General features: G+C 43.9%; 3 protein-coding genes across 6 annotated transcripts in view; all 3 read right to left on the reverse strand.

Moving 5' to 3' along the window:
• Window positions 1–27,747, reverse strand: part of LOC308393881 (NACHT, LRR and PYD domains-containing protein 12-like) — a 93,416-nt gene that overhangs the window by 64,811 nt on the left and 858 nt on the right. The gene's annotated exons all lie outside the window — the stretch shown is intronic.
• The window catches only part of LOC308394042 (uncharacterized protein), a 45,972-nt gene that overhangs the window by 10,755 nt on the left and 7,470 nt on the right, over window positions 1–27,747 (reverse strand). The gene's annotated exons all lie outside the window — the stretch shown is intronic.
• LOC308400056 (NACHT, LRR and PYD domains-containing protein 12-like) lies at window positions 87–27,440 on the reverse strand (the record flags this gene model as incomplete). The annotated part of the gene is made up of 13 exons (XM_080887541.1): window positions 87–2,745; window positions 3,421–3,606; window positions 6,881–7,057; window positions 11,095–11,271; window positions 12,699–12,875; window positions 15,029–15,205; window positions 17,358–17,534; window positions 19,571–19,747; window positions 21,258–23,049; window positions 23,166–23,242; window positions 26,570–26,683; window positions 26,796–26,940; window positions 27,425–27,440. The coding sequence occupies 13 exons, from the start codon at window positions 27,438–27,440 to the stop codon at window positions 2,733–2,735; spliced, it is 3,405 nt and encodes a 1,134-aa protein (XP_080743667.1). The 3' UTR covers window positions 87–2,732.

The following is a 27,747-nucleotide window of genomic DNA, read 5'->3' on the forward strand; positions in this document are numbered from 1 at the left end:
TGGCTTACAAATGTGTTTGCCTTTAACATAATTTACATTTTATTTATACAGTTTCACAGACGAAACAATAAAATAGGTTTCCTGAACTGTTCTTCGTGGCCCAAATTTTGAATCCTTTTGAGGGGGATGCATTATCCATGAAGGTGGGAAATTTGTTCGTCGATCTCTGACCCTCGCTGACTCTGACGCCTCCTAATTCTGCTTCCAGCCTCGCTGATTAATTTGTTGTCACTGATGCTGTCACCAGTTGTACACAACATCTCTGTTTGTCCACCAGTCTAATCTGTAATTCAGGTGAACCCAGAATTACCTGCATCTTTGTAATGTTTCAGAAAATATACACTATATGTTGATGGGCTTTGTCCCACTTTTCTTTCCTTTATAAGTAAGAATCTCTGTGGTTTTAATGACAATTCATATACAGATTGTGGAGGACATTTTATTCAACACTCAAAAAAGTTCCTCACCAGCAGACTGTAGTACAATTTCAGCCCACAGTTAATAAACCCATCCAATGCAGCGTTATCAGAGAAATTATGCAAGTGTTATGTTTGTATGTACTGGTAATCTATTTATCATTTATCATGATTCCTGCTCTGATGATTACTTTCTTCTCCTTCTGTAATTTTAACAGATAAAGGATGTTGAACATTAAGCTCCAAACAGGATGAATGAGGAAGACCACAGAGGAGAATCGTGGATGTAGTGAAAGAATATATGCAGATGGTTTTTTTCATGGTGGAGGAGCAACTTCTGATACCATCTTAAAGAAAAAACACATAAAATTGAAGAGTAAAAATAATGACAACAATATGTCTAAATTTTTTATTAATTTTTTAGAGCAAATGCAGTCTTGTCATGGTCAGAGTTGCCCACTCATATTTAACTAATTCAAATACAATTACTGCATTTAAATGCTTATGTTCTAATAAAAGGCATCGTTTAATACTTCTGCCATGACAACCCAAATAAATCAATGAGAGGGAAACGGGAAGATTAGTCATCAGGCAAGGTTTACTGTTCATTTACCATGCCTTGATAACAGTAAGCTTAACAAAAGAAAAATGTTGGCGACGAGAAAAGGTGTGCTGTCAAAACATCCTACCGTAGCGTAAATTTATAGTCTTGTCTATCAATCCGTGCTAACTTATCAGAATATGCTACCTTACGTGGTTAATGGCTCTGTCGTATAGGTAGCGTGTTCAGATGACCCAATCACACTATTAAAACATGTTTCCTGCTTGGATTTATTTAGGTAGCATGTTCAGCATGTTCAGTGTGCTGCTTCGACCTTCCCCGTGGTGCTTACAATTACCCATGGCTGTAATGCAGGTTCATTCAATCTTTGGGAGTGCAGTACCTGGAACATACAAGGACAAGGTTGATGTAAAGACAATAAATTCAATGAGACAGGAAGGACACAAATTGGCGTTAAGTAATAATTTGCCCGATTATCAATGTGTTAGTTTGCATCTACTTTACAATTATGGGCACATGATATGATAACGATATTTTAGCAGTTCAATGATAAATGTATAACATTAATTATGGTGGGGGGGTGGACAATTGCTATTACACTCGATGCACTCCAGCTGACTTACCTTGGTATGAATGACGACGTACTCACAGTTTGGCGGCTTGAAAATAGCCAAATCTTGCACCCAGCCATTTGTAAATTGGATGTGCGCCTCCAGTGACTTGTAATTACGAAACTGGTTTGCAGTGTAAGCGCTTACTCCACAAACAAGATACGTGAAGATATCAGGGTAGGACAGTGGCGGTAAGTCGTCTGGGTCCAGATTTGCGATGCACTCTAATGTTTTCAAGTGCTGCTGCTTCGCCTCTGGACGCAATCGGTCTCTATACCGTCCGTTTTCTTTTGAGCTGCTTTTAAGCATGTTTCTTGTCGTCGTCGTTCCAACACGATGCGTTTGTTTTGATTTGTGGACCCGGAAAATGGCGCAATACATTGCGGCATGAAGCAGGTGTAGGACTGAACTCTCCCACACACATCACATCACTATAAGACTGGACTCTCACACACACCACATCACCACACACACCACATCACTATAAGACTGGACTCTCACACACATCACATCACCAAACACACTCTGGTTTTTCTTCATGTACACTTCCTTATAATCTCTTTCTGCTATTTGCACATTTTTACTGTAAATTTCTAAGTTAAATCTGTACATTTTGTAATAACCTGTAAATTGTAAATAGTGTAAAACCACTGTCATTTAATGGTCGGGCATTGCACAGCTACAAGCATTTCACCTCATGTCATACTGGGTATGGTTGTGTGTGTGACAAATAAAATTTGAATTTGAAAGTCTTTCCAGGTGAGTTTGATCCAGGAGGGTCTGAAGCCAGAGTCAGACAGAGACTGTGCAGAGACTGTAGAAGGACAGAGCAGCAGCAGAGCAGTCCAGATACACTGATGATCCTCTGTCAGATCCAGAGGGACACACAGGGATGATGCTGGACTCTACATTGTGTCTGACAGTGGAGCTGTTCTCAGAGCAGTTCACTCTGCAGCACTGACAGTCATCTGCACTTCTTCTTATTCCTCTGTCAGTCACTGCTGGATGAAGCTCTCCTCTCCACCTCCCAGTAACATGGCCCAGTCAGAGCGTCTCTACACACAAGCTGCTGCTGCTTCAACCTCTCTGGATCATCAGGACACAGCTCCTCCTCTCTCAGCACACACACCGTCCTGTTTACCATCATCGCCTCCACCTGCAGAGAGAAGAAGGAAGAGCAGAGGAGATAAACGAGTGTTTCCAGAGACTCTTCATCAGCTGTCAGTCAGTGATGCAGCACATCCAGTATAAAGAGCAGCAGGGACTTCAGTGCTGGGACTGTACTAGGACTCATTGTTGCTTCACTTTTTCTAATCTTTGGATTTTTATTGAAGTTGATGAAAATGTTTTTCCCTCCTAGTTTGAGTTTGGACTTTCATTCATTAGAAGAACCTTGGTGTGTCCACTCTGAGCTCTGTAGGAACCCCAACAACAAGCCCAACAATCCAGATGGACGGTTCCAGCTGTTAACTGGAGGAATTCCATCCAAACATCTGCTCTCACTAAATTCTTCCTCACCTACAGACTGTGTTCTTCACTGCTTTAAACATGGAAATGAATGCAGTCATTGGTCTGGGTGCTGCTTTGTTCAGAGAGCTGATTGGCTGTTGACAGTGTTTGATCAGAGCGTGTCAGCCGTTACTATGGTGACCATAAAGGTCATAAACAGGAAGTGTTTGTGTCCAATCCTGAAGCCTGTCACCATTCTCCTCTCACAGCTTCACTGAGAAGCTGCAGCTTTACAGGAAACACTGGATCTTTGTTTCATACTAACTGTGTTTAGTACAATACTGCTGACAGCACCACCCACTCACTCCATCACTCTACTTACAGCAGAGTCTCCAGTCTGTAGTTTGGACTCTGCTGAAGATCAGACAGCTGCTTCACATCTGGACTCTTCAGGTAGTTTCCATACAGCTTTCCTCTCAGGTCCAGTTCTCTCAGATGGGAGGGGTTGGACTTCAGTGCTGCTGCCAGATAATCACAGCTGATCTCTGACAAATCACAGTCCCCCAATCTGTATAAAGAATGAAAGATGTAAGTTTATTAGACAAAGTGTGAGCTTGAAATCATTCAGTGTTTCATCATCTGTTCAGAGCTGAAGAAGGTTCAGAATGTAGAAGTTTAGAAAATGGAAACTCCAAACAGCTGAAGCCAACAGGAAGCAGCTTCAAACAGGAAACTGTGCAGAGTTTCAGACTATATGTCCTGATGCAGCCAGTTGGATTTTGGAGATTTGAATCTCTGTTCTTGTCACGGTCGGACGGTCCTCCCCGGACGACCTGCTTGTTTATTTGTGATGTGTGTGTGCCTTCCTCTCTTTCTGTCTTCCTCCCTATTCTGCGGGTCGGGCTATGCCTAGGGGCGGCGTCTCCGAGAGAGCGAGAAAGGCCGACCTCTGACCCGGAAGAGTAATCTTCAGCTCCAGCTGCCGCTAATCATTCCTCACGGTATTTAACGGTGTGTCCAGACGGCAGTCGACGCTGGATTGTACTCGGAGCTCAGTAGATAAGTGTGCTTGTGATCTTATAACCCGCATAGCAAGGCAAGCCTTCTTATCCGCTGTTGTGTTTGCTCGTCTCTCAGGTGGAGAAGTACCGGACGGAGGAGTGGAGAAAAGGGATTCACTGGTGTTTTCGGGAGGAGGAATTCACACGGAAGGAGTGCACACCGACCTCATGGGGAAACTCACCTTCACCACTTTTGGGAATTTAGAGAAAGGACATTGTTGGATATCTCACTGTTTGAAGACTGTATTTCAAGCACTGTAAATAAACGCACTGTCGGCTTCAACCCAGAGCTCCGTGCCTGAATCCATACCGCTCATTAGCCCTGACAGTTCTGTGACTAAGTCCTTGAATCATTTCTTCCAGTTGGTCCAACAAGACAGACTAAGTGTTGGACATGTGTTGTGGCTCCATTAGGGGAGCTTCTAAATGTGATGTAATGGCTCCTCTGGGTCTGTCAGGTCACGGGACTGAAGAGAGCTCAAACTGGGCACACAGTTGTTCCAGTCTGGACCAAAGACTCTATACTGGGACTGAGGGACTGCTTTGACTGCACCCACTGGGACTTTTTAAAGGCTCATGTGAGTACAAGAAAATAATTATTAGAATATAATGTGTTAAATTTGTATAGATCACAGTAATAAGGAAGGATTGGTCTGTGTTTCAGTTTGGTTTAGCTGTGGCCTGAGAGTGTGTGTAATTGTTTAGAGAGAAAGGACACTGGGGGTTTGGTGTCATAAATAAAAGAAGTCAGGAAGCTACAGATGGGGGTTGCTGATGCTGATGCTTGTACCTTTAATAAAAACCCCTAATTGTTATAACTTAGAAGTAGGTTTGCAGGAGACTCTCCACCTGATCTGTAAATGTAAGACAACAAGAGGCCATCGACCCACTGGAAGCAGAGTGGTGGTCCCAATATTTGTAATATCTTAACTCTGTTTTGTATGTGGTCTAAAGGAATTTGGTGTAGCTTGGGTGAGGTTACTTTTATGATCCCCAGGAAGTCACGTACGCAGAGACACACACAGTGCTTAAACTGTTACACTCACACATCCACACGCACACTCACTCACGTGCACTCACATAGGCATACGGGTACGTGCACACACAGGCACTCACGTGCTCGTGCATACACACAGACACACAGAGTTTGCAGCACACCATGGGAGGTTTTATGATAGGGTCGCTCCTATAAAACTGTGTTTCACAGACAAAGACAAGTCTCCCTTCTAGAAGATGCATACTTAAATGAAGATGAATAAAGTTTTTTGTGAAAATAACTACTGAGTCCGGTGCATCTCTGGAGGCCCGAAGAATAAAAAGAACCGGGGTAAAACTGATTTCCCAACATCACTTAGATCATAGATTTCTACTTACATTTCTTTCTGGGAAAAATGGGTATTACTTTGAAAACAGGAAGTATTTTCCCCAATAAGCAGCCCTGGATTAGTAAATCACTCCAACATGTTCTCAGGCAGAAGAAGCTGTCTTGTTATGAGGGAGAGAAGAAAAAGATTGAGGCACAGAAATTTGTTGAAAGAGAGATAAAGCAGCTAAAATCAGGTGTAAAAGTAAAGCAGAGGATGAGCTGAATAAAGGACACTCAAGGCTGGCTTGGAAAGGAATGAAATCCATGGTGGGGATGCAGAACAAGGAGCAAAGATGAATGTGATGCTGAATCAGCAGAAGACTTGGACTCATTTGATTCCAGCTTTTATATCATTGATATCAATGAAGATTAAAGCAAGAAGGTTGTAGGTTGAAGCTTGTTGGCCTTTCTGTGGAGGCTGTGGAGTCCAATGAAGTGCTGCTTAGGTTCATTGGTGCTTCTAAATTGGCTGTAGGTGTGGATGTGAGAGAGTGCTTCTCTGTCTCTCTCTGTTGGCCCTGTGATGGACTGCTCACCTGTGCAGGTGGACCACGCCTCTTGCCCTATGACAGCTAGGGCACAGGCTGCAGCCCTGTGAGCCTAAGCTGAATAAACAGTTAGCAAAAATGATCCATAGATGGCCTGAAATCCCCCAGTTAGCAGTTTGGTAGATAGCTATGACATGCTAATCCCATCCAGCAGATGTATTTTACCTGTAAGCTGATCCCTGCTGAGCCAAAGCACTTTTTCATATACAAATTACAACCTTTAATAGAAACCTATTGGTCAGCATCTTATTAGCCTGCTGTTAGCTTCATTCCACAGAAAACTGAGAGAAACTAACAGAGTTGATAAAGAATAAAGAGAAATGCGCTGATTTAAAGCCTTTGAAGTGCTTCAGATGATCTCTGTCCACTTCTGTCCACTCATTCATTCATGTAAGCTTTCTAATGCAGCTTTGATCTTCACAGTCTGCTTCATGAAACTCATTCTAACCCTGAATGTCAGAGTATTCCTCCTTCTCTTTCCCATCATTCATGCTGGCAGTGGAGGAGATTTGGATGTTGGACTGTGTTTTGGATGATGTGTGTATGTTTGTGTTGGACTGCCGTCTGTAAAGCAAACGCACATTTTGCTTTGGATTTCAGTGTCAGACAGACTTTAAGGTGGAATGAAGAGTTTGAGAGTTTCACAGTGAATTATCCAATGGAGGATTTTTCTTCTTCTTTGAAGGTTTGAAATGTGAACATTGTTCTGCTGCAGTCAATGGACTAAACCAGAGAAGAAGAAAACAGACTTTACCATGAAGATCCTCAGTGTGGATCAGTATAATATCAGCCTGATGTCTGCAGTTTAGTGTCAGCACAACTTTCACATCATATTCATCTCAGCACAACTAAAACATGCTGACTGACCCCAGAGTTTCAAGTCCACATCCTGGACTCTCCAGGAAACCACACAGATGCTTCACTCCTGAATCCTGCAGCTTGTAGTTGCAGCTCAGGTCCAGCTGTCTCAGATGGGAGGGGTTGGACTTCAGTGCTGCTGCCAGATAATCACAGCTGATCTCTGACAAATCACAGAGACTCAATCTGTATAAAGAATGAAAGATGTAAGTTTATTAGACAAAGTGTGAGCTTGAAATCATTCAGTGTTTCATCATCTGTTCAGAGCTGAAGAAGGTTCAGAATGTAGAAGTTTAGAAAATGGAAACTCCAAACAGTTGAAGCCAACAGGAAGCAGCTTCAAACAAACACAACAAGAGAAAAAACTCTGAATGTTTCACATTAAAGTCGTACATTTCTCATAACAACAGGACAAAGACTTGAAAAAGTCGTGTTTTTCCTTCCAGGAACCACAAGGCTTCACTTTTAAAGGTGAAGTGTGAAAGAAATGGACATATTTGAAGTCCAACACCTTTTTCCAGTCATATTATTAAAGAAGACATACTACAAGCTCATTTTCACTCCAACAAGTCATCTTCTGACCTGGACTAACAACACTGGTCTCTTTGTGCAGCTGGCTGTGAGACCAGGAAAATCTGCTTCATGTGTTTCTATTTGATCCTCAGTGACTTTGACACAAAGGCCTCTGCTGTGATGATCAGACCTCTGATCAAGTCTCACAGTTTCAGCTTTGTTTTTATACATATGGATATGTGCTGATAAATGATCAGAATTATAATATGTCTGCTGTGTGCCGTGACCTTTGACCTGCTAAAGACAGTCAGCTGTGGATTATTCATTATTGTGTCTGATACTTAGAACTGTGAGGAAGAACACTACACAGTTAATCTGTCATGGTCCTGGGTCGTTGACCCAGCGTTTTGTGTTTATTCTGATTTGTATTAGTTTAGGGTTGAACCTGAAGTTGATGTATGTTCAGCCCTACCTGTGTCTGTCCTTGGTGCCCTGTTCATGTCCCCGTGTTGTGTTGCAAATCAGTCTGTGTTTCCTGCTTTACTTTGAAGGCTCGTGTTCTAGATTTCCTGTTTTGTTCTGAAAGTCTGTTTCTGTTGTCATTGTGTTCAGCTTGTCTCCTCCGGGCCTCATGTGTATTACGTTCAGCTGTTCTTCCCTCCTGTGTGTGATTACCTGATTACCTTGTGTGTGTGTGTGTGTGTGTGTGTGTGTGTGTGTGTGTATATTTAGTGGGTGTCGGTCTGTGTTCGTTGTCGGCTCGTCTGCATTCTTCCGTCTATCTCTGCGTTCTATGGTGTTCCTGTCTCTGCGTCTCTCTGCCCTGCACCCCTTTTGTATGGTCTCAGGTTTGTCACTTAGTTTCTCCCAGTTTAGGTTTCCGTTTGTAATTACTCATGCTTCATTGCCTGTTTTTGCCACTGCCACCGTGTAAATAAACTTCACTCGTATCATCAGTTTGCTGCATTTTGGGTCCTCCTTTTCCTCCACTCCACACGGCTCACTCCGCCAGCCGTGACAGTACGAGCCGACCAGACATTGACCCAGCGGCATCCGCACCTCCCGAGGAGCTTCGGGAGGAACTAATTGACTCTGTTTCCAGGTTGGTTAACCTATGGCTCGAGCATGAGGGGGAAGAGTGTCTCCGCGCTGTAGAAGCCAGGCTACAGCAGCTCATCTCTGCTCACTCCTGGCTGCTGGACTCTCTTCACCCGCTCGCACAGGACTTCATCCTTAACGAACTGCACCTTCACCCACCAGCCGCTACCGCTTCCCAACCCAGCCCGGCGGTGAGGATTTTGCCCGGCCCGCCGGAGGCTTTGCCCGGCCCGCCGGAGGTTTTGCCTGGGAGGAAGCGACGATCGCGCCGTCGGCGCGTCGCCCCACAGCCGGAGAGTAGGACTTCGGAACTGCCGGCTGTGGTGAGTGGGAAAGACACTCCGTCTGTTTCACCAGCTCGTATGACTGTTTATTCCGGGGCTGTGTTTGTTGAGTCAGCTGCCCAGCCGGTAGCTCGGTTAGCTGCCCAGCAGTCGCTAACTCAGTTAGCCGCTCACTCGTCACCTCCATTACAGTCACAGCCAGACCTATTAGACACTATGTTACAGTCCATAGCCCGGTCAATAGCTCAGTTGGCAAGAGACTCATCAGCCTTATTATCAGCTCAGCCGTCATCTTCACCTACTCCTCCGGTACTACAAGTTGAGTCCATCCGACCCGGAAAGCACTGTTTTTCACCTGTTCATGTCAAGCAGAGAGACACACCACATAACGCAGTAGTCAGTCCGCAACAGCTGGCCAGTACAGAGACTGTGACGCACTCCAGGGCCTCCCCAGAGGCTGGGTTCCAGCCCCCAGCCGACTCTGGACCCCTGGAGGTTAAGAAGCCAGCTGAGGACTGCATTCGGCTGTCGCTGCCTGAGCTGAGTCACTGCTCTGTGCAGCCACAGTCCGCTTTGTGTTCGCCAGAGGCCCGTGCGCCTGCTGGTTCTGATCTGTCCCTGCCAGAGGCCCGTGCACCTGCTGGTTCTGATCTGTCCCTGCCAGAGGCCCATGCGCCTGCTGGTTCTGACCTGTGTGTTCCAGGGGCCCCGGTGCCCACTGGTCCAGAGACTGTTTTCGCTGGGGGGCCCGAGGAGCCCGTCCAGCCTCCTGCTTCGCCTGCTGGAGGGCCCGAGGAGCCCGTCCAGCCACAAGACTTGTCAGCTGGGGGGCACGAGGAGCCCGTCCAGCCTTCTGCCTCATCATCCTCGCCCGCTGCAGCCTCATCATCCTCGCCCGCTGCAGTCTCATCATCCTCGCCCGCTGCAGTCTCATCATCCTCGCCCGGTCCAGCCTCCGTGTCTTCAGCCTCGCCTGGTCCAGCCTCTGCTTCGGTCTCGTCTGGTGCTACGAAGGCCACGCCGCCATCGGGTCCCGGACTGCTGCCTCGACATCAGCGGTCGTCTGTCAGGCCGCTGGTGGAGCATCATCGTCGATATGGACTAACTCGTAGACGCCGCCGCTGCCTTCCGCGCGGTCGGCCTCCAGACTTTTGTCATCGCCGCCGTTGCTGTCCGCATGGTCGGCCGCCTGAACGGTTTCCCTGTCGCCGCCGCTGCCGTGTGCACGGTCGGCCCCCTGAACTGCCTCCACTCTGCCACCGCTGCCTTCCGCTCGGTCGGCTTTTGGATCTGCGTCGCCGACGTGGCCGGCCTCAGAAGATGAACTGTCCTGGACTTCTGAGTTGTCAGCCTCCGGGCCGGCCTCCTGAACTGTGTTTTGTTCTCGTACTCCAGCATGTGTGTTTTTGTTTTGGACAATTCCCTCGGTTCGCTGGAGCTTGTTTTGTTCGGTGTTGGTCCCTCCGTCCTGGGCCCCCGCCGCCCGCCCTGGGTTGGTCGTCTGTTTTTGTTGTGGGCTGTCTGGAGCCAGCCCTTGGTGGAGGGGTACTGTCATGGTCCTGGGTCGTTGACCCAGCGTTTTGTGTTTATTCTGATTTGTATTAGTTTAGGGTTGAACCTGAAGTTGATGTATGTTCAGCCCTACCTGTGTCTGTCCTTGGTGCCCTGTTCATGTCCCCGTGTTGTGTTGCAAATCAGTCTGTGTTTCCTGCTTTACTTTGAAGGCTCGTGTTCTAGATTTCCTGTTTTGTTCTGAAAGTCTGTTTCTGTTGTCATTGTGTTCAGCTTGTCTCCTCCGGGCCTCATGTGTATTACGTTCAGCTGTTCTTCCCTCCTGTGTGTGATTACCTGATTACCTTGTGTGTGTGTGTGTGTGTGTGTGTGTGTGTATATTTAGTGGGTGTCGGTCTGTGTTCGTTGTCGGCTCGTCTGCATTCTTCCGTCTATCTCTGCGTTCTATGGTGTTCCTGTCTCTGCGTCTCTCTGCCCCGCACCCCTTTTGTATGGTCTCAGGTTTGTAACTTAGTTTCTCCCAGTTTAGGTTTCCGTTTGTAATTACTCATGCTTCATTGCCTGTTTTTGCCACTGCCATCAGGAAAGGTGGGCAGGCCGCGTGCGGGCCGCGGACCATACGTTGAGTATCACTGTTTGAAATGTGAACATTGTTCTGCTGCAGTCAATGGACTAAACCAGAGAAGAAGAAAACAGACTTTACCATGAAGATCCTCAGTGTGGATCAGTATAATATCAGCCTGATGTCTGCAGTTTAGTGTCAGCACAACTTTCACATCATATTCATCTCAGCACAACTGAAACATGCTGACTGACCTCAGAGTTTCAAGTCCACATCCTGGACTCTCCAGGAAACCACACAGAAGCTTCACTCCTGAATCCTGCAGGTTGTTGTTGTCACTCAGGTCCAGATCTCTCAGATGGGAGGGGTTGGACTTCAGTGCTGCTGCCAGATAATCACAGCTGATCTCTGACAAATCACAGCCCTTCAATCTGTATAAAGAATGAAAGATGTAAGTTTATTAGATAAAGTTCTTGAAATCATTCAGTGTTTCATCATCTGTTCAGAGCTGAAGAAGGTTCAGAATGTAGAAGTTTAGAAAATGGAAACTCCAAACAGCTGAAGCCAACAGGAAGCAGCTTCAAACAAACACAACAAGAGAAAAAACTCTGAATGTTTCACATTAAAGTCGTACATTTATCATAAAAACAGGACACAGACTTGAAAAAGTCGTGTTTTTCCTTCCAGGAACCACAAGGCTTCACTTTTAAAGCTCCCAAAAGTATTTCAACAACAAGCAAACAGATAAAACAGTAAATGAGAGCAGCTAAACACACAAAGATGGAAACACAGAGCGTGGATCGTTCACTCGACGGCACGTACACGGACACGCCGTCGGGGCTGACAGTGGACAGCTCACAGATCCTGAAGCTGCAGGTTTCATCTGTCTCCAACCAAAACTGACTGAACCAGCAGCAAAAGAAGATCCAAACTACGCTTTACGTTTGATGAACATCGTCATGAATTTTCTCTGACTTTGACGTTTACTTCCTGCACAGCTCTCTCTCTCTCGGTGTACTTCAAGAACAGTTTACCTTCAAAAATCTGTTTCCTGCATTATTCACTGCTTATTACGCACCAGTCTGCTGTTGTGTTCACTGCTGTCGGCCTCCCAAAACAAAGCCTCATTTCTGCTGTTCAATACTGAAGAAATTTAAACCTTTTAAAATGATGACAGATTACAAACTCTCAGCTGTGTCTGTAATCAAACCTCTGTAACTTTGCTTCACTTCAGCAGCATCAGCTCATGTTCACATGTTGATTCATGGTTTGCTTCAGTTTTTGATGGACTGCAGAATATTTTGAAGGTTATCTGCTATAAAAAGCCAGAACAGGAAAATCTGCTTCATGTGTTTCTGTTTGATCCTCAGTGACTTTGACACAAAGGCCTCTGCTGTGATGATCACACCTCTGATCAAGTCTCACAGTGTCAGCTTTGTTTTTATACATATGGATATGTGCTGATAAATGATCAGAATTATAATATTTCCCACTGTCTGCTGTGTGCCGTGACCTTTGACCTGCTAAAGACAGTCAGCTGTGGATTTTTCATTGTTGTGTCTGATACTTAGAACTGTGAGGAAGAACACTACACAGTTAATCAGGGTCCCCTCTCACTGAATCAGGAAAGGCGGGCAGGCCGCGTGTGGGCCGCGGGCCATACGTTGAGTCTCACTGTTTGAAATGTGAACATTGTTCTGCTGCAGTCAATGGACTAAACCAGAGAAGAAGAAAACAGACTTTACCATGAAGATCCTCAGTGTGGATCAGTATAATATCAGCCTGATGTCTGCAGTTTAGTGTCAGCGCAACTTTCACATCATATTCATCTCAGCACAACTAAAACATGCTGACTGACCTCACAACTTTAAGTCCACATCCTGGACTCTCCAGGAAACCACACAGATGCTTCACTCCTGAATCACGCAGGTTGTTTTTGTCACTCAGGTCCAGCTGTCTCAGATGGGAGGGGTTGGACTTCAGTGCTGCTGCCAGATAATCACAGCTGATCTCTGACAAACCACAGTCCTTCAATCTGTATAAAGAATGAAAGATGTAAGTTTATTAGACAAAGTGCTTGAAATCATTCAGTGTTTCATCATCTGTTCAGAGCTGAAGAAGGTTCAGAATGTAGAAGTTTAGAAAATGGAAACTCCAAACAGCTGAAGCCAACAGGAAGCAGCTTCAAACAAACACAACAAGAGAAAAAACTCTGAATGTTTCACATTAAAGTCGTACATTTCTCATAAAAACAGGACAAAGACTTGAAAAAGTCGTGTTTTTCCTTCCAGGAACCACAAGGCTTCACTTTTAAAGGTGAAGTGTGAAAGAAATGGACATATTTGAAGTCCAACACCTTTTTCCAGTCACATTATTAAAGCAGACAAACTACAAGCTCATTTTCACTCCAACAAGTCATCTTCTGACCTGGACTAACAACACTGGTCTCTATGTGCAGCTGGCTGTGAGACCAGTGCTCAGGGAGCGTCTACAAAGTGCAACACTGAAAGAACATCACACACTAATTTGCTTCCAGCACTTTCACACAAACATCTACTGTCATTATTGTCACCAAACTCTGTGGATCCTTTATTGCAAATTCAAATGGGATCAAATGGTCAGACAAAAGAGGGTTATGAGGAAATATGATGAAATGTTGTGTATTAGCAGCAAGTTATTGAATCATTTTCCTCAGAAACCAAACAAAATGATTGACAAACATGTTTTTACAAACTCAGTGTTGGACTTGGATCAGCAGGATAAGCTGATGTTTAAAGGCATTTGAGTCTCGCTGTATGAGAGTCCAGTTATTACTCAATATTTATGGATGATGTTCTTTCAGTGTTGCACTTTGTAGACGCTCCCTGAGCCTCACAGCCAGCTGCACATGGACCAGCTGACATTACCCAGCATTAGAGGCGGGTGTAAAAAAAATGGATTTTCCTATTTAAATGGTTTTAATTTGAATAAAGCGATGTTGATTCATTCAATCCTGTATCGATTTTTAATATAAATGTATTTTGCCAGAATCTCAGGTTAAAGCTCCCAAAAGTATTTCAACAACAAGCAAACAGATAAAACAGTAAATGAGAGCAGCTAAACACACAAAGATGGAAACACAGAGCGTGGATCGTTCACTTGACGGCAAGTACACGGACACGCCGTCGGGGCTGAAAGTGGACAGCTCACAGATCCTGAAGCTGCAGGTTTCATCTGTCTCCAACCAAAACTGACTGAACCAGCAGCAGAAGAAGATCCAAACTACGCTTTACGTTTGATGAACATCGTCATGAATTCTCTCTGACTTTGACCTTTACTTCCTGCACAGCTCTCTCTCTCTCAGTGTACTTCAAGAACAGTTTACCTTCAAAAATCTGTTTCCTGCATTATTCACTGCTTATTACGCACCAGTCTGCTGTTGTGTTCACTGCTGTCGGCCTCCCAAAACAAAGCCTCATTTCTGCTGTTCAATACTGAAGAAATTTAAACCTTTTAAAATGATGACAGATTACAAACTCTCAGCTGTGTCTGTAATCAAACCTCTGTAACTTTGCTTCACTTCAGCAGCATCAGCTCATGTTCACATGTTGATTCATGGTTTGCTTCAGTTTTTGATGGACTGCAGAATATTTTGAAGGTTATCTGCTATAAAAAGCCAGAACAGGAAAATCTGCTTCATGTGTTTCTGTTTGATCCTCAGTGACTTTGACACAAAGGCCTCTGCTGTGATGATCACACCTCTGATCAAGTCTCACAGTGTCAGCTTTGTTTTTATACATATGGATATGTGCTGATAAATGATCAGAGTTATAATATTTCCCACTGTCTGCTGTGTGCCGTGACCTTTGACCTGCTAAAGACAGTCAGCTGTGGATTATTCATTGTTGTGTCTGATACTTAGAACTGTGAGGAAGAACACTACACAGTTAATCAGGGTCCCCTCTCTCTGAATCAGGGAAGGTGGGCAGGCCGCGTGTGGGCGGCGGACCATACGTTGAGTATCACTGTTTGAAATGTGAACATTGTTCTGCTGCAGTCAATGGACTAAACCAGAGAAGAAGAAAACAGACTTTACCATGAAGATCCTCAGTGTGGATCAGTATAATATCAGCCTGATGTCTGCAGTTTAGTGTCAGCACAACTTTCACATCATATTCATCTCAGCACAACTAAAACATGCTGACTGACCTCAGAGTTTCAAGTCCACATCCTGGACTCTCCAGGAAACCACACAGATGCTTCACTCCTGAATCGTGCAGGTTGCTGTTGTCACTCAGGTCCAGATGTCTCAGATGGGAGGGGTTGGACTTCAGCGCTGCTGCCAGATAATCACAGCTGATCTCTGACAAACCACAGTACCTCAATCTGTATAAAGAATGAAAGATGTAAGTTTATTAGACAAAGTGCTTGAAATCATTCAGTGTTTCATCATCTGTTCAGAGCTGAAGAAGGTTCAGAATGTAGAAGTTCAGAAAATGGAAACTCCAAACAGCTGAAGCCAACAGGAAGCAGCTTCAAACAAACACAACAAGAGAAAAAACTCTGAATGTTTCACATTAAAGTTGTACATTTCTCATAAAAACAGGACAAAGACTTGAAAAAGTCGTGATTTTCATTCCAGGAACCACAAGGCTTCACTTTTAAAGGTGAAGTGTGAAAGAAATGGACATATTTGAAGTCCAACACCTTTTTCCAGTCACATTATTAAAGCAGACAAACTACAAGCTCATTTTCATTCCAACAAGTCATCTTCTGACCTGGACTCACAACACTGGTCTCTATGTGCAGCTGGCTGTGAGACCAGTGCTCAGGGAGCGTCTACAAAGTGCAACACTGAAAGCACATCACACACTAATTTGCTTCCAGCACTTTCACACAAACATCTACTGTCATTATTGTCACCAAACTCTGTGGATCCTTTATTGCAAATTTAAATGGGATCAAATGGTCAGACAAAAGAGGGTTATGAGGAAATATGATGAAATGTTGTGTATTAGCAGCAAGTTATTGAATCATTTTCCTCAGAAACCAAACAAAATGATTGACAAACATGTTTTTACAAACTCAGTGTTGGACTTGGATCAGCAGGATAAGCTGATGTTTAAAGGCATTTGAGTCTCGCTGTATGAAAGTCCAGTTATTACTCAATATTTATGGATGATGTCCTTTCAGTGTTGCACTTTGTAGACGCTCCCTGAGCCTCACAGCCAGCTGCACATGGACCAGCTGACATTACCCAGCATTAGAGGCGGGTGTAAAAAAATGGATTTTCCTATTTAAATGGTTTTAATTTGAATAAAGCGATGTTGATTCATTCAATCCTGAATCGATTTTTAATATAAATGTATTTTGCCAGAATCTCAGGTTAAAGCTCCCAAAAGTATTTCAACAACAAGCAAACAGATAAAACAGTAAATGAGAGCAGCTAAACACACAAAGATGGAAACACAGAGCGTGGATCGTTCACTCGACGGCACGTACACGGACACGCCGTCGGGGCTGAAAGTGGACAGCTCACAGATCCTGAAGCTGCAGGTTTCATCTGTCTCCAACCAAAACTGACTGAACCAGCAGCAGAAGAAGATCCAAACTACGCTTTACGTTTGATGAACATCGTCATGAATTCTCTCTGACTTTGACGTTTACTTCCTGCACAGCTCTCTCTCTCTCAGTGTACTTCAAGAACAGTTTACCTTCAAAAATCTGTTTCCTGCATTATTCACTGCTTATTACGCACCAGTCTGCTGTTGTGTTCACTGCTGTCGGCCTCCCAAAACAAAGCCTCATTTCTGCTGTTCAATACTGAAGAAATTTAAACCTTTTAAAATGATGACAGATTACAAACTCTCAGCTGTGTCTGTAATCAAACCTCTGTAACTTTGCTTCACTTCAGCAGCATCAGCTCATGTTCACATGTTGATTCATGGTTTGCTTCAGTTTTTGATGGACTGCAGAATATTTTGAAGGTTATCTGCTATAAAAAGCCAGAACAGGAAAATCTGCTTCATGTGTTTCTGTTTGATCCTCAGTGACTTTGACACAAAGGCCTCTGCTGTGATGATCACACCTCTGATCAAGTCTCACAGTGTCAGCTTTGTTTTTATACATATGGATATGTGCTGATAAATGATCAGAGTTATAATATTTCCCACTGTCTGCTGTGTGCCGTGACCTCTGACCTGCTAAAGACAGTCAGCTGTGGATTATTCATTGTTGTGTCTGATACTTAGAACTGTGAGGAAGAACACTACACAGTTAATCAGGGTCCCCTCTCTCTGAATCAGGAAAGGTGGGCAGGCCGCGTGTGGGCCGCGGGCCATACGTTGAGTCTCACTGTTTGAAATGTGAACATTGTTCTGCTGCAGTCAATGGACTAAACCAGAGAAGAAGAAAACAGACTTTACCATGAAGATCCTCAGTGTGGATCAGTATAATATCAGCCTGATGTCTGCAGTTTAGTGTCAGCACAACTTTCACATCATATTCATCTCAGCACAACTAAAACATGCTGACTGACCTCAGAGTTTCAAGTCCACATCCTGGACTCTCCAGAAAACCACACAGATGCTTCACTCCTGAATCCTGCAGGTTGTCGCTGTAGGTCAAGTCAAGCTCTCTCAGATGGGAGGGGTTGGACTTCAGTGCCGCTGCCAGATAATCACAGCTGATCTTTGACAAATCACAGCCCCTCAATCTGTATAAAGAATGAAAGATGTAAGTTTATTAGACAAAGTGTGAGCTTGAAATCATTCAGTGTTTCATCATCTGTTCAGAGCTGAAGAAGGTTCAGAATGTAGAAGTTTAGAAAATGGAAACTCCAAACAGCTGAAGCCAACAGGAAGCAGCTTCAAACAAACACAACAAGAGAAAAAACTCTGAATGTTTCACATTAAAGTCGTACATTTCTCATAAAAACAGGACAAAGACTTGAAAAAGTCGTGTTTTTCCTTCCAGGAACCACAAGGCTTCACTTTTAAAGGTGAAGTGTGAAAGAAATGGACATATTTGAAGTCCAACACCTTTTTCCAGTCACATTATTAAAGCAGACAAACTACAAGCTCATTTTCATTCCAACAAGTCATCTTCTGACCTGGACTAACAACACTGGTCTCTATGTGCAGCTGGCTGTGAGACCAGTGCTCAGGGAGCGTCTACAAAGTGCAACACTGAAAGAACATCACACACTCATTTGCTTCCATCATCCAACCTGAAGAGGAAACAGAGACGCCTCCCCTTCAAAGTAAAAGCTGCTCCTTTTGGACACAGTATCAAAGAAAGTCTACAGTATAACATTGAAAACACAGAACAAAGTTTTGGTTGTTTTTAAATTGTGCAGAAATGAAACTACACTAAGCTCAATTATGTGACTGACATTTCATCCCATGTCAGTTTGGCCTCATCCTGGGCCGGATTATCCAGCACACACTCTGACCACAGGCCCAGGGGCCACGCACAGCTGGGCTCCATCCAAGAGACAGGAAACAAACCAACACAATAAAAAGCACCATGTGATCTTCTTACATCTTCAAGACAAACATAGTAAAAACATGAGCATATTTGTTTCCTGATAAAATGATGTGACAGGTAGAACAGAGTAAAGTGGTGGTGTTACAGCCTTTCTCCCCTCTGCTGCCGAGGCTGTTAGTCTCTCCCAAACTCAGCTACAGGACTTCCAAATGAATGAAAGCAGCAGAAGTGGCTTTACAATTGAAAGAGGAAGAGGAGAAGAAGAGGAGAGGGAGGCCACCCTGACCATCACTCCAGCTGAAAACATCACACTTCCATTAAAGTTGGTGAGGAAATGTTGAGCAGGATGAGCTGCTGGCTAATCTGGAGGCTGTAGCAGCAGCTCACAGTCACAGTGGATTTCCACTCATGAAAAAGCTCTGGCTGCTTCATTTCTCATCTCATATCAGAGACTTTAATGCTTCACTGAAGCTGTACTGTGATGCTTCCACATTCCAGTAAGGCCTCCATAATGATTTCAGCTGTTCTGTACACACACTGTGTGCCCTGTATGGCTCAAAGTCTCTGCAGCCTGTTTTTATCTGCTATCATCAGATCTTCATCATCCTCATTCACATCCCTCACACACTCTACAGCCTCATCAGCACTGACTTCATCTTCACTGACTGATGGAGCACAACATGAACCTGTGGAGGCTGAAACACTGTCCTGTCAAACATCTCCCCGTCACCACTCCACTTCTGTCAGCCTTTAAATGAACCCTGCTCAAGTCTGTCACTTCTGTTTGGAGCCAAAAGGAAAAACTGTTGTTCAGTCGTTTGGAAAGACAACATTTCTGCATCATTCCATGTTTGGCACTGATCACCACCTGCACTCATGTATATATCTTTCTACGTAGCACTTTTAATTCTTATTCTCATGTATATATCTCATGTATATCTCATGTATATCTCATGCATATATCTTTCTACGTAGCACTTTAATTCTTATTCTTACTTTTATTTTTTCATGTCTATTTAAGCGCAATTTTTATGACAGTATGTTTGCACTGAAGCACCGCAGCAATTTCCTAATGTTGTTAACCTGCTCAACATTTGGCAATAAAACCCTTTCTGATTCTGATTCTGATTCTGAAAGCACTCAAACTTCTTCACATTTGTCTTCAGACACATCCTGAACATTTAGGAACTAAAGAAAGTTTCAAACATCAATCAAAGACCTGAAATATAGAAAAACAACAACAGCCGCAGTCAGTGAACTCACCTCAGAGTCTCCAGTCGACAGTTTGGACTCTCCAGTCCAGCACACAGAAGCTTCACACCTGAATCCTGCAGGTTGTAGTTGTTACTCATGTCCAGCTCTGTCAGATGGGAGGGGTTGGACTTCAGAGCTGAGGCCACAACTTCAAAGTGAGACTCTGAGAGTCGACACTCAGTCAGTCTGTGATGATAGAAAATATAAAATGTGTTATTATAAAAGCAGAAAATCTGCATTATAAACACAGACTGAATGTATATGAAGACAAAACAGAGTGAGGTCATAATCTGATGAATCTGCTCTTCACATCTGTGCTTCAGCTCCTCTTACTGTGTTTGACATGACACAACGATTGAGTCTCTCTCAGACCTGCAGACTTTTAATGAGAATCTTTGTTTGGCTTTAATCTGCAGATGAAGGAGGAAGATGGTGTCACATTTAGGCTTCCATAATGTCCACAGTCTGTCACTGAGATCTGATCCAGAGTCAGAGTGAAGACACACATTTGGACTGTTTCCTGTTTTGACTCCAGAACATTTTGAATGAGTTCAGCTCAGTGAAGAGTTCCAGCTGGAAAGATGATCTCTGTTTGCTACCTGCTGTCAGGTACGACTGTTCACGTCCACACGCAGGAAAAACCTGCTGACTGTTACCAAACGGAGCAGAAATCTCATCACTGGACAATAATGATGAATGAACTCAGAGCTGCTGATATCAGATCTGATTTCAGGGGAACTAAACACAGAAATGATTGGCTCATTTGAGCTTTCTGAGCCATTATCTGCTGGTGTGTCGCTAGTTGGCAGAAAATGATTTGTATTCCTGTTCAGGGCTTCAGTGTTTATGAGTCCAGATCCAGGTGACAGCAAGTCAAAATGATGTTACCTGTCTGTGTCCAGCAGCAGCCTGTATTCACTTTGAATATTGTTATAAGCTGACATGGATCAGTTTGTCTTTGATTGGTTTGTAAATGTCACTGTTTCCATTGGACCTGAGTGACGTACAAAGACAGAGAGGGAGAGAAAGGAGAGAGAGGATGGAGACAGCAAAGAGAGAGCAAACACAAACAGGTGAGAGTGGACAGGTGACCAAGGTCAGCAACCAATCAGAGAGCTTCTGTTTGACCCACAGTCACTGATGATGACTGCACATAACCAAGCAGTGTGTTACTCTGATATCAAATATGGATCCTGCTCTTATAATAATGATCATCAGATGATATTATTGTGTTATTTTGTAGCTGAATACGATGTTTGTGTGATTATCAGTGAAAGAAGCAGTGAGGAGGATGGAGAGAGAGAGAGGACAGAGGGTGAAGTTAGAAACACTAAAAGGATTTTTCATGGATTTCATGGATGATTTGAGTGATTTCCAGCAGGACACTTAAACATGTCAGTGGACGTCCTAAAGAACATATTCACTGATATGAAACGTGTCATTGAACAGGATTAATATCAGTGGAAACATGGTGGAAACAGCTGTGACTGCATGGATGTGACACACTTCAAATCTGTTCTCCACTCTTGGATTTGGGATCCATGGAGCTGCTGCTGAGTCTGTACAATAAAGGAATGGTGTGGAAGGTTGCAGCGTACGGATACAAACACTTTGTGGTTACAATCTGATTTTATTTTCAACATTAAACTACTAACCTACACTGATCAATGATGTTAATGATCACATCTGGACTCACCCAGCCTTTCTGCAGGTCCTCACAGCTGGAATCAGTCTCTGTCGTCCCGACACTGATGTGTTGTACTTCTGCAGGTCCAACTCATCCAGAACCTCCTCTGACATCTGCAGCATGAAGGCCAGAGCTGAGCACTGGATCTCAGAGAGTTTCTTCTCTGATCTGTTCTCTGACTTCAGGAACTCTTGGATCTCCGGAAATAATGAGAGGTCGTTCATCTCCATCAGACAGTGGAAGATGTTGATGCTTCTGTTAGGAGAGATTCCATAACTGTTCATCTCCTTCAGGTTGTTGATGACTCTCTGGATGGTTCCTGGACTGATCTCTGTCTGACCCAGCAGACCTCCTAAGAGTCTCTGGTTGGACTCCAAACAGAGGCCATGAAGGAAGCGAACAAACAGGTCCAGGTGGCCGTTTTTACTCTGGAGGGATTTCTCCATGGCTTGTTTAAGGAAATCATCCAGAGAGGACTCGTTGTATTCTTTTCCCAAAAAGTCCCTCTGCACCTCTGTCTTCCTGTTGGTGTGACAGTGGAACATGTAGACAGCAGCCAGAAACTCCTGAATGCTCAGATGAACAAAGCAGTAGACTGGTTTCTGGAAGATCACACACTCTCTTTTGAAGATCTCTGTACAAACTCCTGAGTACACCGAGGCCTCTGTCACATCCAGACCACACTGCTCCAGGTCTTCTTGGTAGAACATGATGTTTCCTTTCTCCAGATGTTCAAACGCCAGCCTCCCCAGCTTCAGAAGAACTTCCCTGTCAGCCTCCGTCAGCTCCTGTGGACTCGTCTCACGTCCCTCATGGTACTTGTTCTTCTTCCTCTTTGTCTGAACCAGCAGGAAGTGTGAATACATGTCAGTCAGGGTCTTGGGCAGCTCTCCTCTCTGCTCTGTAGTCAACATGTGCTCCAGAACTGTAGCAGTGATCCAGCAGAAGACTGGGATACTACACATGATGTGGAGGCTCCTGGATGTCTTCATGTGGGAGATGATTCTGCTGGACAGCTCTTCATCACTGAATCTCCTCCTGAAGTACTCCTCCTTCTGGGCGTCAGTGAAGCCTCGTACTTCTGTTAGCCTGTCAACACATGTAGGAGGGATCTGATTGGCTGCTGCGGGTCGGGAAGTTATCCAGACGAGAACCGAGGGAAGCAGATTCCCCTGGATGAGGTTTGTCAGCAGCTGGCTGACTGATGACTTCTGTGTGACATCAGACAGCAGCTTCCTGTTGGTGAAATCCAATGAAAGTCTGCTTTCATCCAGGCCGTCAAAGATGAACAAAAGCTGAGAGACAGCCAGCTTCTCTGCTGTGACCTTCTGTAATGTTGGATGGAAAACATGGAGCAGCTCCAGAAGACTGTACTGCTCATCTCTGATCAGGTTCAGCTCCCTGAATGAAAGCAGAACCACCACACTGACATGTTGGTTCTCCAAGCCCTCTGCCCAGTCCAGAGTGAACTTCTGCACTGAGAAGGTTTTTCCAACACCAGCCACGCCGTTGGTCAGAACCACTCTGATGGGTCTCTGTTGGTCAGGTAAGGCTTTAAAGATGTCCTGGCACCTGATTGGAGCGTCATGGAGGGCGTCCATCTTGGAAGCTGTCTCCAGCTGCCTCACCTCATGTTGGGTATGAACCTCTTCACTCTGTCCCTCTGTGATGTAGAGCTCAGTGTAGATCCTGTTGAGGAGGGTTCTACTTCCTGTTTCATCACTTCCTTCAGTCACACGTTCACATCTCCTCCTCAGACTGATCTTATGTTCATCTAAAACCTCCTGCAGACCAACATCTGCTGAAAGAAAGAAAAACAATGAGACTAAAGAGAAAGAAAACTCTTCAATGTCTGAACAACACAAGAAGTTCAGTTTTCAGAAATGAGTCCATCAGCAGACAGATGTTCAGTCTTACTTTGTACACAGCTGCTCTGACTGGCTGTCTGCAGTCCAGCTCTGCTTCTGGATCTTTCTCCACACTGTGCAGAAGCTCTGATGGTGACACAGAAAAGTCAAAGTGGAGATACTTCTGTCCACCTTTGATTAGACTCATTATAAAAAGGAAAACAAAGTTTGAACACAGTCATGTTTCCAGTTCACTGACTTACATTTATTCCATGGACACTCACTCTAACCTGAAGCACAGCTACAACCCAACATTGTTGAGGCCTCATCTCCTCCTTTCCTGACTGTAGAGGTTAAATATGAAACAACCAACAAATAAAAGAATTTGGTTCATTTCAAAGAAATTCACACGGTGACCAAGTAAAGTAACCGTAGTAAAGGAGACAACATCCCGTTGATGGTGGGATTATTTGAAAGATTTGCTTTAGTCACGTCACCAAATGCAGTTGAACCACCCGTGGATCCATGTTTGACCATTCTACCACTCTGAGCTCTGCTTTTGAATCATTTTATTATTATCATCATTCATTTATTCATTCTTTGGAGGGGGGCTATTTCCTAATGCCGCCCTAATAAGGTGATGTTCAAGGGGAAATATAACAGAAACTCTTTCAGTGTTATTCATTAATAAATTAACAGATAAACTGTGAAGAAGAAAAAAACTGAGATTTAAAGGAGAGAGTGAGAAACTTGATCATCCATCCTCATAATACATGTTTATCAGTATCTGCTGTGACCATACTGCAGTAATAACTACAAGTCTACATTTCTGTGACTGTTGATCAATCACAGCAGGAATCTGAGCTCATCTCTGCACACAGAGCAGCTTCAGCTCTGGGATAAACTGCTCGCTTCACGTCCTTCTCAGCTCACAGACACTCATCCTGATATTTTCCTTTAACATTTGATGCTATAATTCATCTGAGTTTACACTTTATCTGCATAAATACAGAAAAACAGACCCAAACACCAGAAACCATCAGTTTCACCATGTAGAATATATTGTTGTTTCCTTGCTTTTAATTCAGAGAAAAACTCTGATTTTGATTTTCTCTGTTCTCTTTGCCACAGCCCATCCCAGCAGCAGCTGAAGCAGCTGACTGTCACAACACCGAATAACACTTTAGGAGGAACGTCTTGATGCATTCTCAATCATCCAGGAAAGTAAATCTCCAAAAGTGGATTCTGTTCATCTGGACGTACATAAATGTGTCCCAGCTGGACTTTTGTCAAAGCTGGAAAGGTACCTAAAGAAAGCTCCAGCCGATCCAGGAGAGAAGGACAACCGCTGCCTAAGAGAAAACCTGTAGTGATCCCATATGTGTCAGGAGTATCGGAGCAGCTGAGACGCATTTTTTCTAAACACCGGGTCTCTGTGGCTTTTAATCCCCAAAACACGCTGCGCCAAAAACTGGTCCACCCCAAGGATCGGGTCCCCCGACACAAACAGAGTAGCATAGTGTACGCTGTTAAGTGCAGGAGGATTGCCAGGATTTATACATCGGGGAAACCAAACAACCTCTGGCTACAACACAGAAGAGCCACCTCGTCAGGCCAGGACTCTGCAGTCTATTCACACCTACAGGCCAGTGGACACTTTTTCAATGATGAGGATGTAACATCCTGGACAGGGAGGAACGCTGGTTTAAGGGCGGAGTCAAGGAGGCCATTTACGTGAAAAGGGAAAGACCATCTCTGAATCGAGGAGGGGGCCTAAGGGTACATCTGTCACCATCTTACAATGCTGTGATTGCAGCCATTCCCCAACTCTCTGTGAATGGGACTCATGACCATTGATCAGTGGTTGTTGATTAATGGTCATGAGAATTTGCATAATTAAGATTAAGGAACTGACCACCCAGCCCATTGTTCCTTCAGTGGGCTGGTTTCAGTCATTATGCAAATGTCCTGTTTATAAGATTGAAACCTGCAGTCAGCTGAGACTGAAGGAGTCACCTGGATGATGACGAAACATTTCTCCCACAAAACGCTACGTCCAGATGAACAGAATCAACTTTTGGAGAAAGTTGAATCAGTATTTCAGCTTTAAGAGGCTATTTTAACACAAACATCAGTCCTTCTACTTCAGTATGTTTGACACTTTGTTTACGCCTAAATTAACTTTACTGTTAACAAGTTTTCATGTTTCTGTAATCCACCAGTGTGCTCACGCATTTTTAAGTGAAAACATATTTTTAATGATCAAATATAATTATGTTTGTTATTTGTGGATTTTAAATGTCCTTGACAGAGACAGATGATGATCATTATCCTGCACTGTGGTCTCAGGTTTGGTCGAGCTAGCACAAAGAATGGCTATGTTGAACTTCCTCCTGGGATCTACACTAAGAAGTGAGTCCAACATTAGCAGGGTCTCTTTCCTTTTATCTGGATTCACTTTAGCATTCACAGTCACGTGAAGCTTGTTATTAACTCGATAAGTCAACCCAGGGTTTCAGCTGAGCGCTCACATGAAACACATGGTGTTGGCAGCATCTGATCAATCATATTCATGGAGACGTGTATCAGCAACAGAGCAGCTGAGTTTGCAGAAGGAAGTCAAACTAAACCACAGGAACAATATGAGGAGATTACACACATAATAAAATACTAGCAGTAACACAGCTGCTGCAGACAAATCAGTCGTGTGATCGTGTGTGAGAGGAGAAGGACTGTAAAGGAGTTTGGTGTTAAAAGCTCTGTATGAATGTGGGAGCATTTGAAGGGCTTTAAAAAGGCCAATATAAAATAAAAGGCAGCAAAATTGCTGAGTGTGAAAGTCACCAGACTTATCAGACCTCTGTGATTAAGACCTGTAAGAACACCTATTTGCACTTGTTTGGCATTATATCAAACACACACGTATATTAAGCCTTTGTTTGAACTCTGGTTGAATTTGTTACTTTCAGACTGTGAAACATCACAGAGGCTGCAGCTGCAGATCTTTTTTTTTTCCACCTGGAAATTTACTTTAAATGTTAGATGGAAAATGTATTGCTCAGTTTAACCAAAGTAAGAACAATAATCCATAAACCTTCATAAAGACAAACATCTCCCCAGAACATTGAGCTGCTGAAGTGTCACTGAAGGGAAAAACTATTTGTCCTCCTCCATCCAGCAACACCTGAAACACCTGAGTGGAAGCTCCTCCCTACACTGTGTTTGAAGCAAAGCACAAAGGAGACACCTGCTGGAGCAGCTGGAGTCCTACAGACACTCAGCCTCTTCACTACACAAACACCTCCTACAACATCCACTCTTTCCACTCTGACTGCTGTGTTTGTGGAAACACTCCAACACACACCGCTTCACATACCAACATAGAAATGTGTGTGAAAAAGAGCTGAGCTGATATTAAACATGAGGATTTATTCAAAAATACAGAGTCAGGAACAACATCTAGAAACACATTACCTCTCAGCAGCAGAAGAACAGCCTTTAAAGTCTTCACCAATATCCTTCGACACGTTGCTCTTTAAGGAAACACAGCTGGGTTCAGGTCCAGGAGATTCTGGCCTCTTATTGATCCTAAAAGAAAAACAATAAATGTAACAGCTTCATGAGATAGGAAGGAAAAACTGGAAACATTAAATTAAAGACATGATGAACAATCTGAAACTCATAAAAATAATGTACTTACTCTTTGTCACATAACAGTCTTTTGTTAAAGTCTTCACCAATATCCTTCGACACGTTGCTCTTTAAGGAAACACAGCTGGGTTCAGGTCCAGGTTCTGGATTAGTTTCAGGGTTATGTCCAGCTGAGCCTGGTACGCCCCACAGCTCTGGGCTTTAAAACAACACACACAGAGGTATGAGTGTGAATAATGATGGAGCAGTGATGTGAGTGCTGAGCTGTGACATGGAGAAGAGTCATGGACCGTTAGAGATGGTCATCTCACCTCTGAGCTTTGGTCTGGCTCTCATGTTCCCCACACAGAGTGCTTTTAGAGGGAGGGACTCCCTCCTCTCTGTCCTCACACTGATCCATGCTGCTGAAAACGTCCAGATGAACAGAATCAACTTTTTGGGGATTTACTGGATGATTGAGCATCAAGACACTTTTTAATATTTTACTAATTTCTGAAGCTTTTTACCAACTTTGTTCAAATTGGTCTGCTGTCATTTTATTGTTGACAAAAAGAGATTTGAGTTTGAGTGTTGACGTTTCCATGTGGGACTGTTGCTGCAACACCAGGATGTTACTACAGAATACACTTTATATTGTGAGCACTTGGATGTTAGTCCAGTGGTCCTAAACTGACACACCTGCACCTGGATTCATTCTGACCAGATTTTAGCCCAACAGTGTTTCATACTTAATACATCAGACACAAACTCTGCAGCTGTCATTGTGTGCAGTGTGTGTGCAGTGAGTGTGCAGCGGGACACTGTGTCCTATGAGTGTTATACTACAATAGACAGAGCCTGACCGCGGGCATAAAGAGGGCAAAAACACACTTATGCTCTAAAGATTAAGTTTTATTTCTCTTCAAATGAGCCTGAGAGCATGTGGATCTGTGCATCACAGATTACCTCAAGAACAACAGGCTGAAGAACATAAAAACAAATGCAGAGTTTCTGTCTGACGG

This window comes from Rhamphochromis sp. 'chilingali' (genome assembly GCF_963969265.1).
Source record: "Rhamphochromis sp. 'chilingali' genome assembly, chromosome: 1".
NCBI lineage: Eukaryota > Metazoa > Chordata > Actinopteri > Cichliformes > Cichlidae > Rhamphochromis > Rhamphochromis sp. 'chilingali'.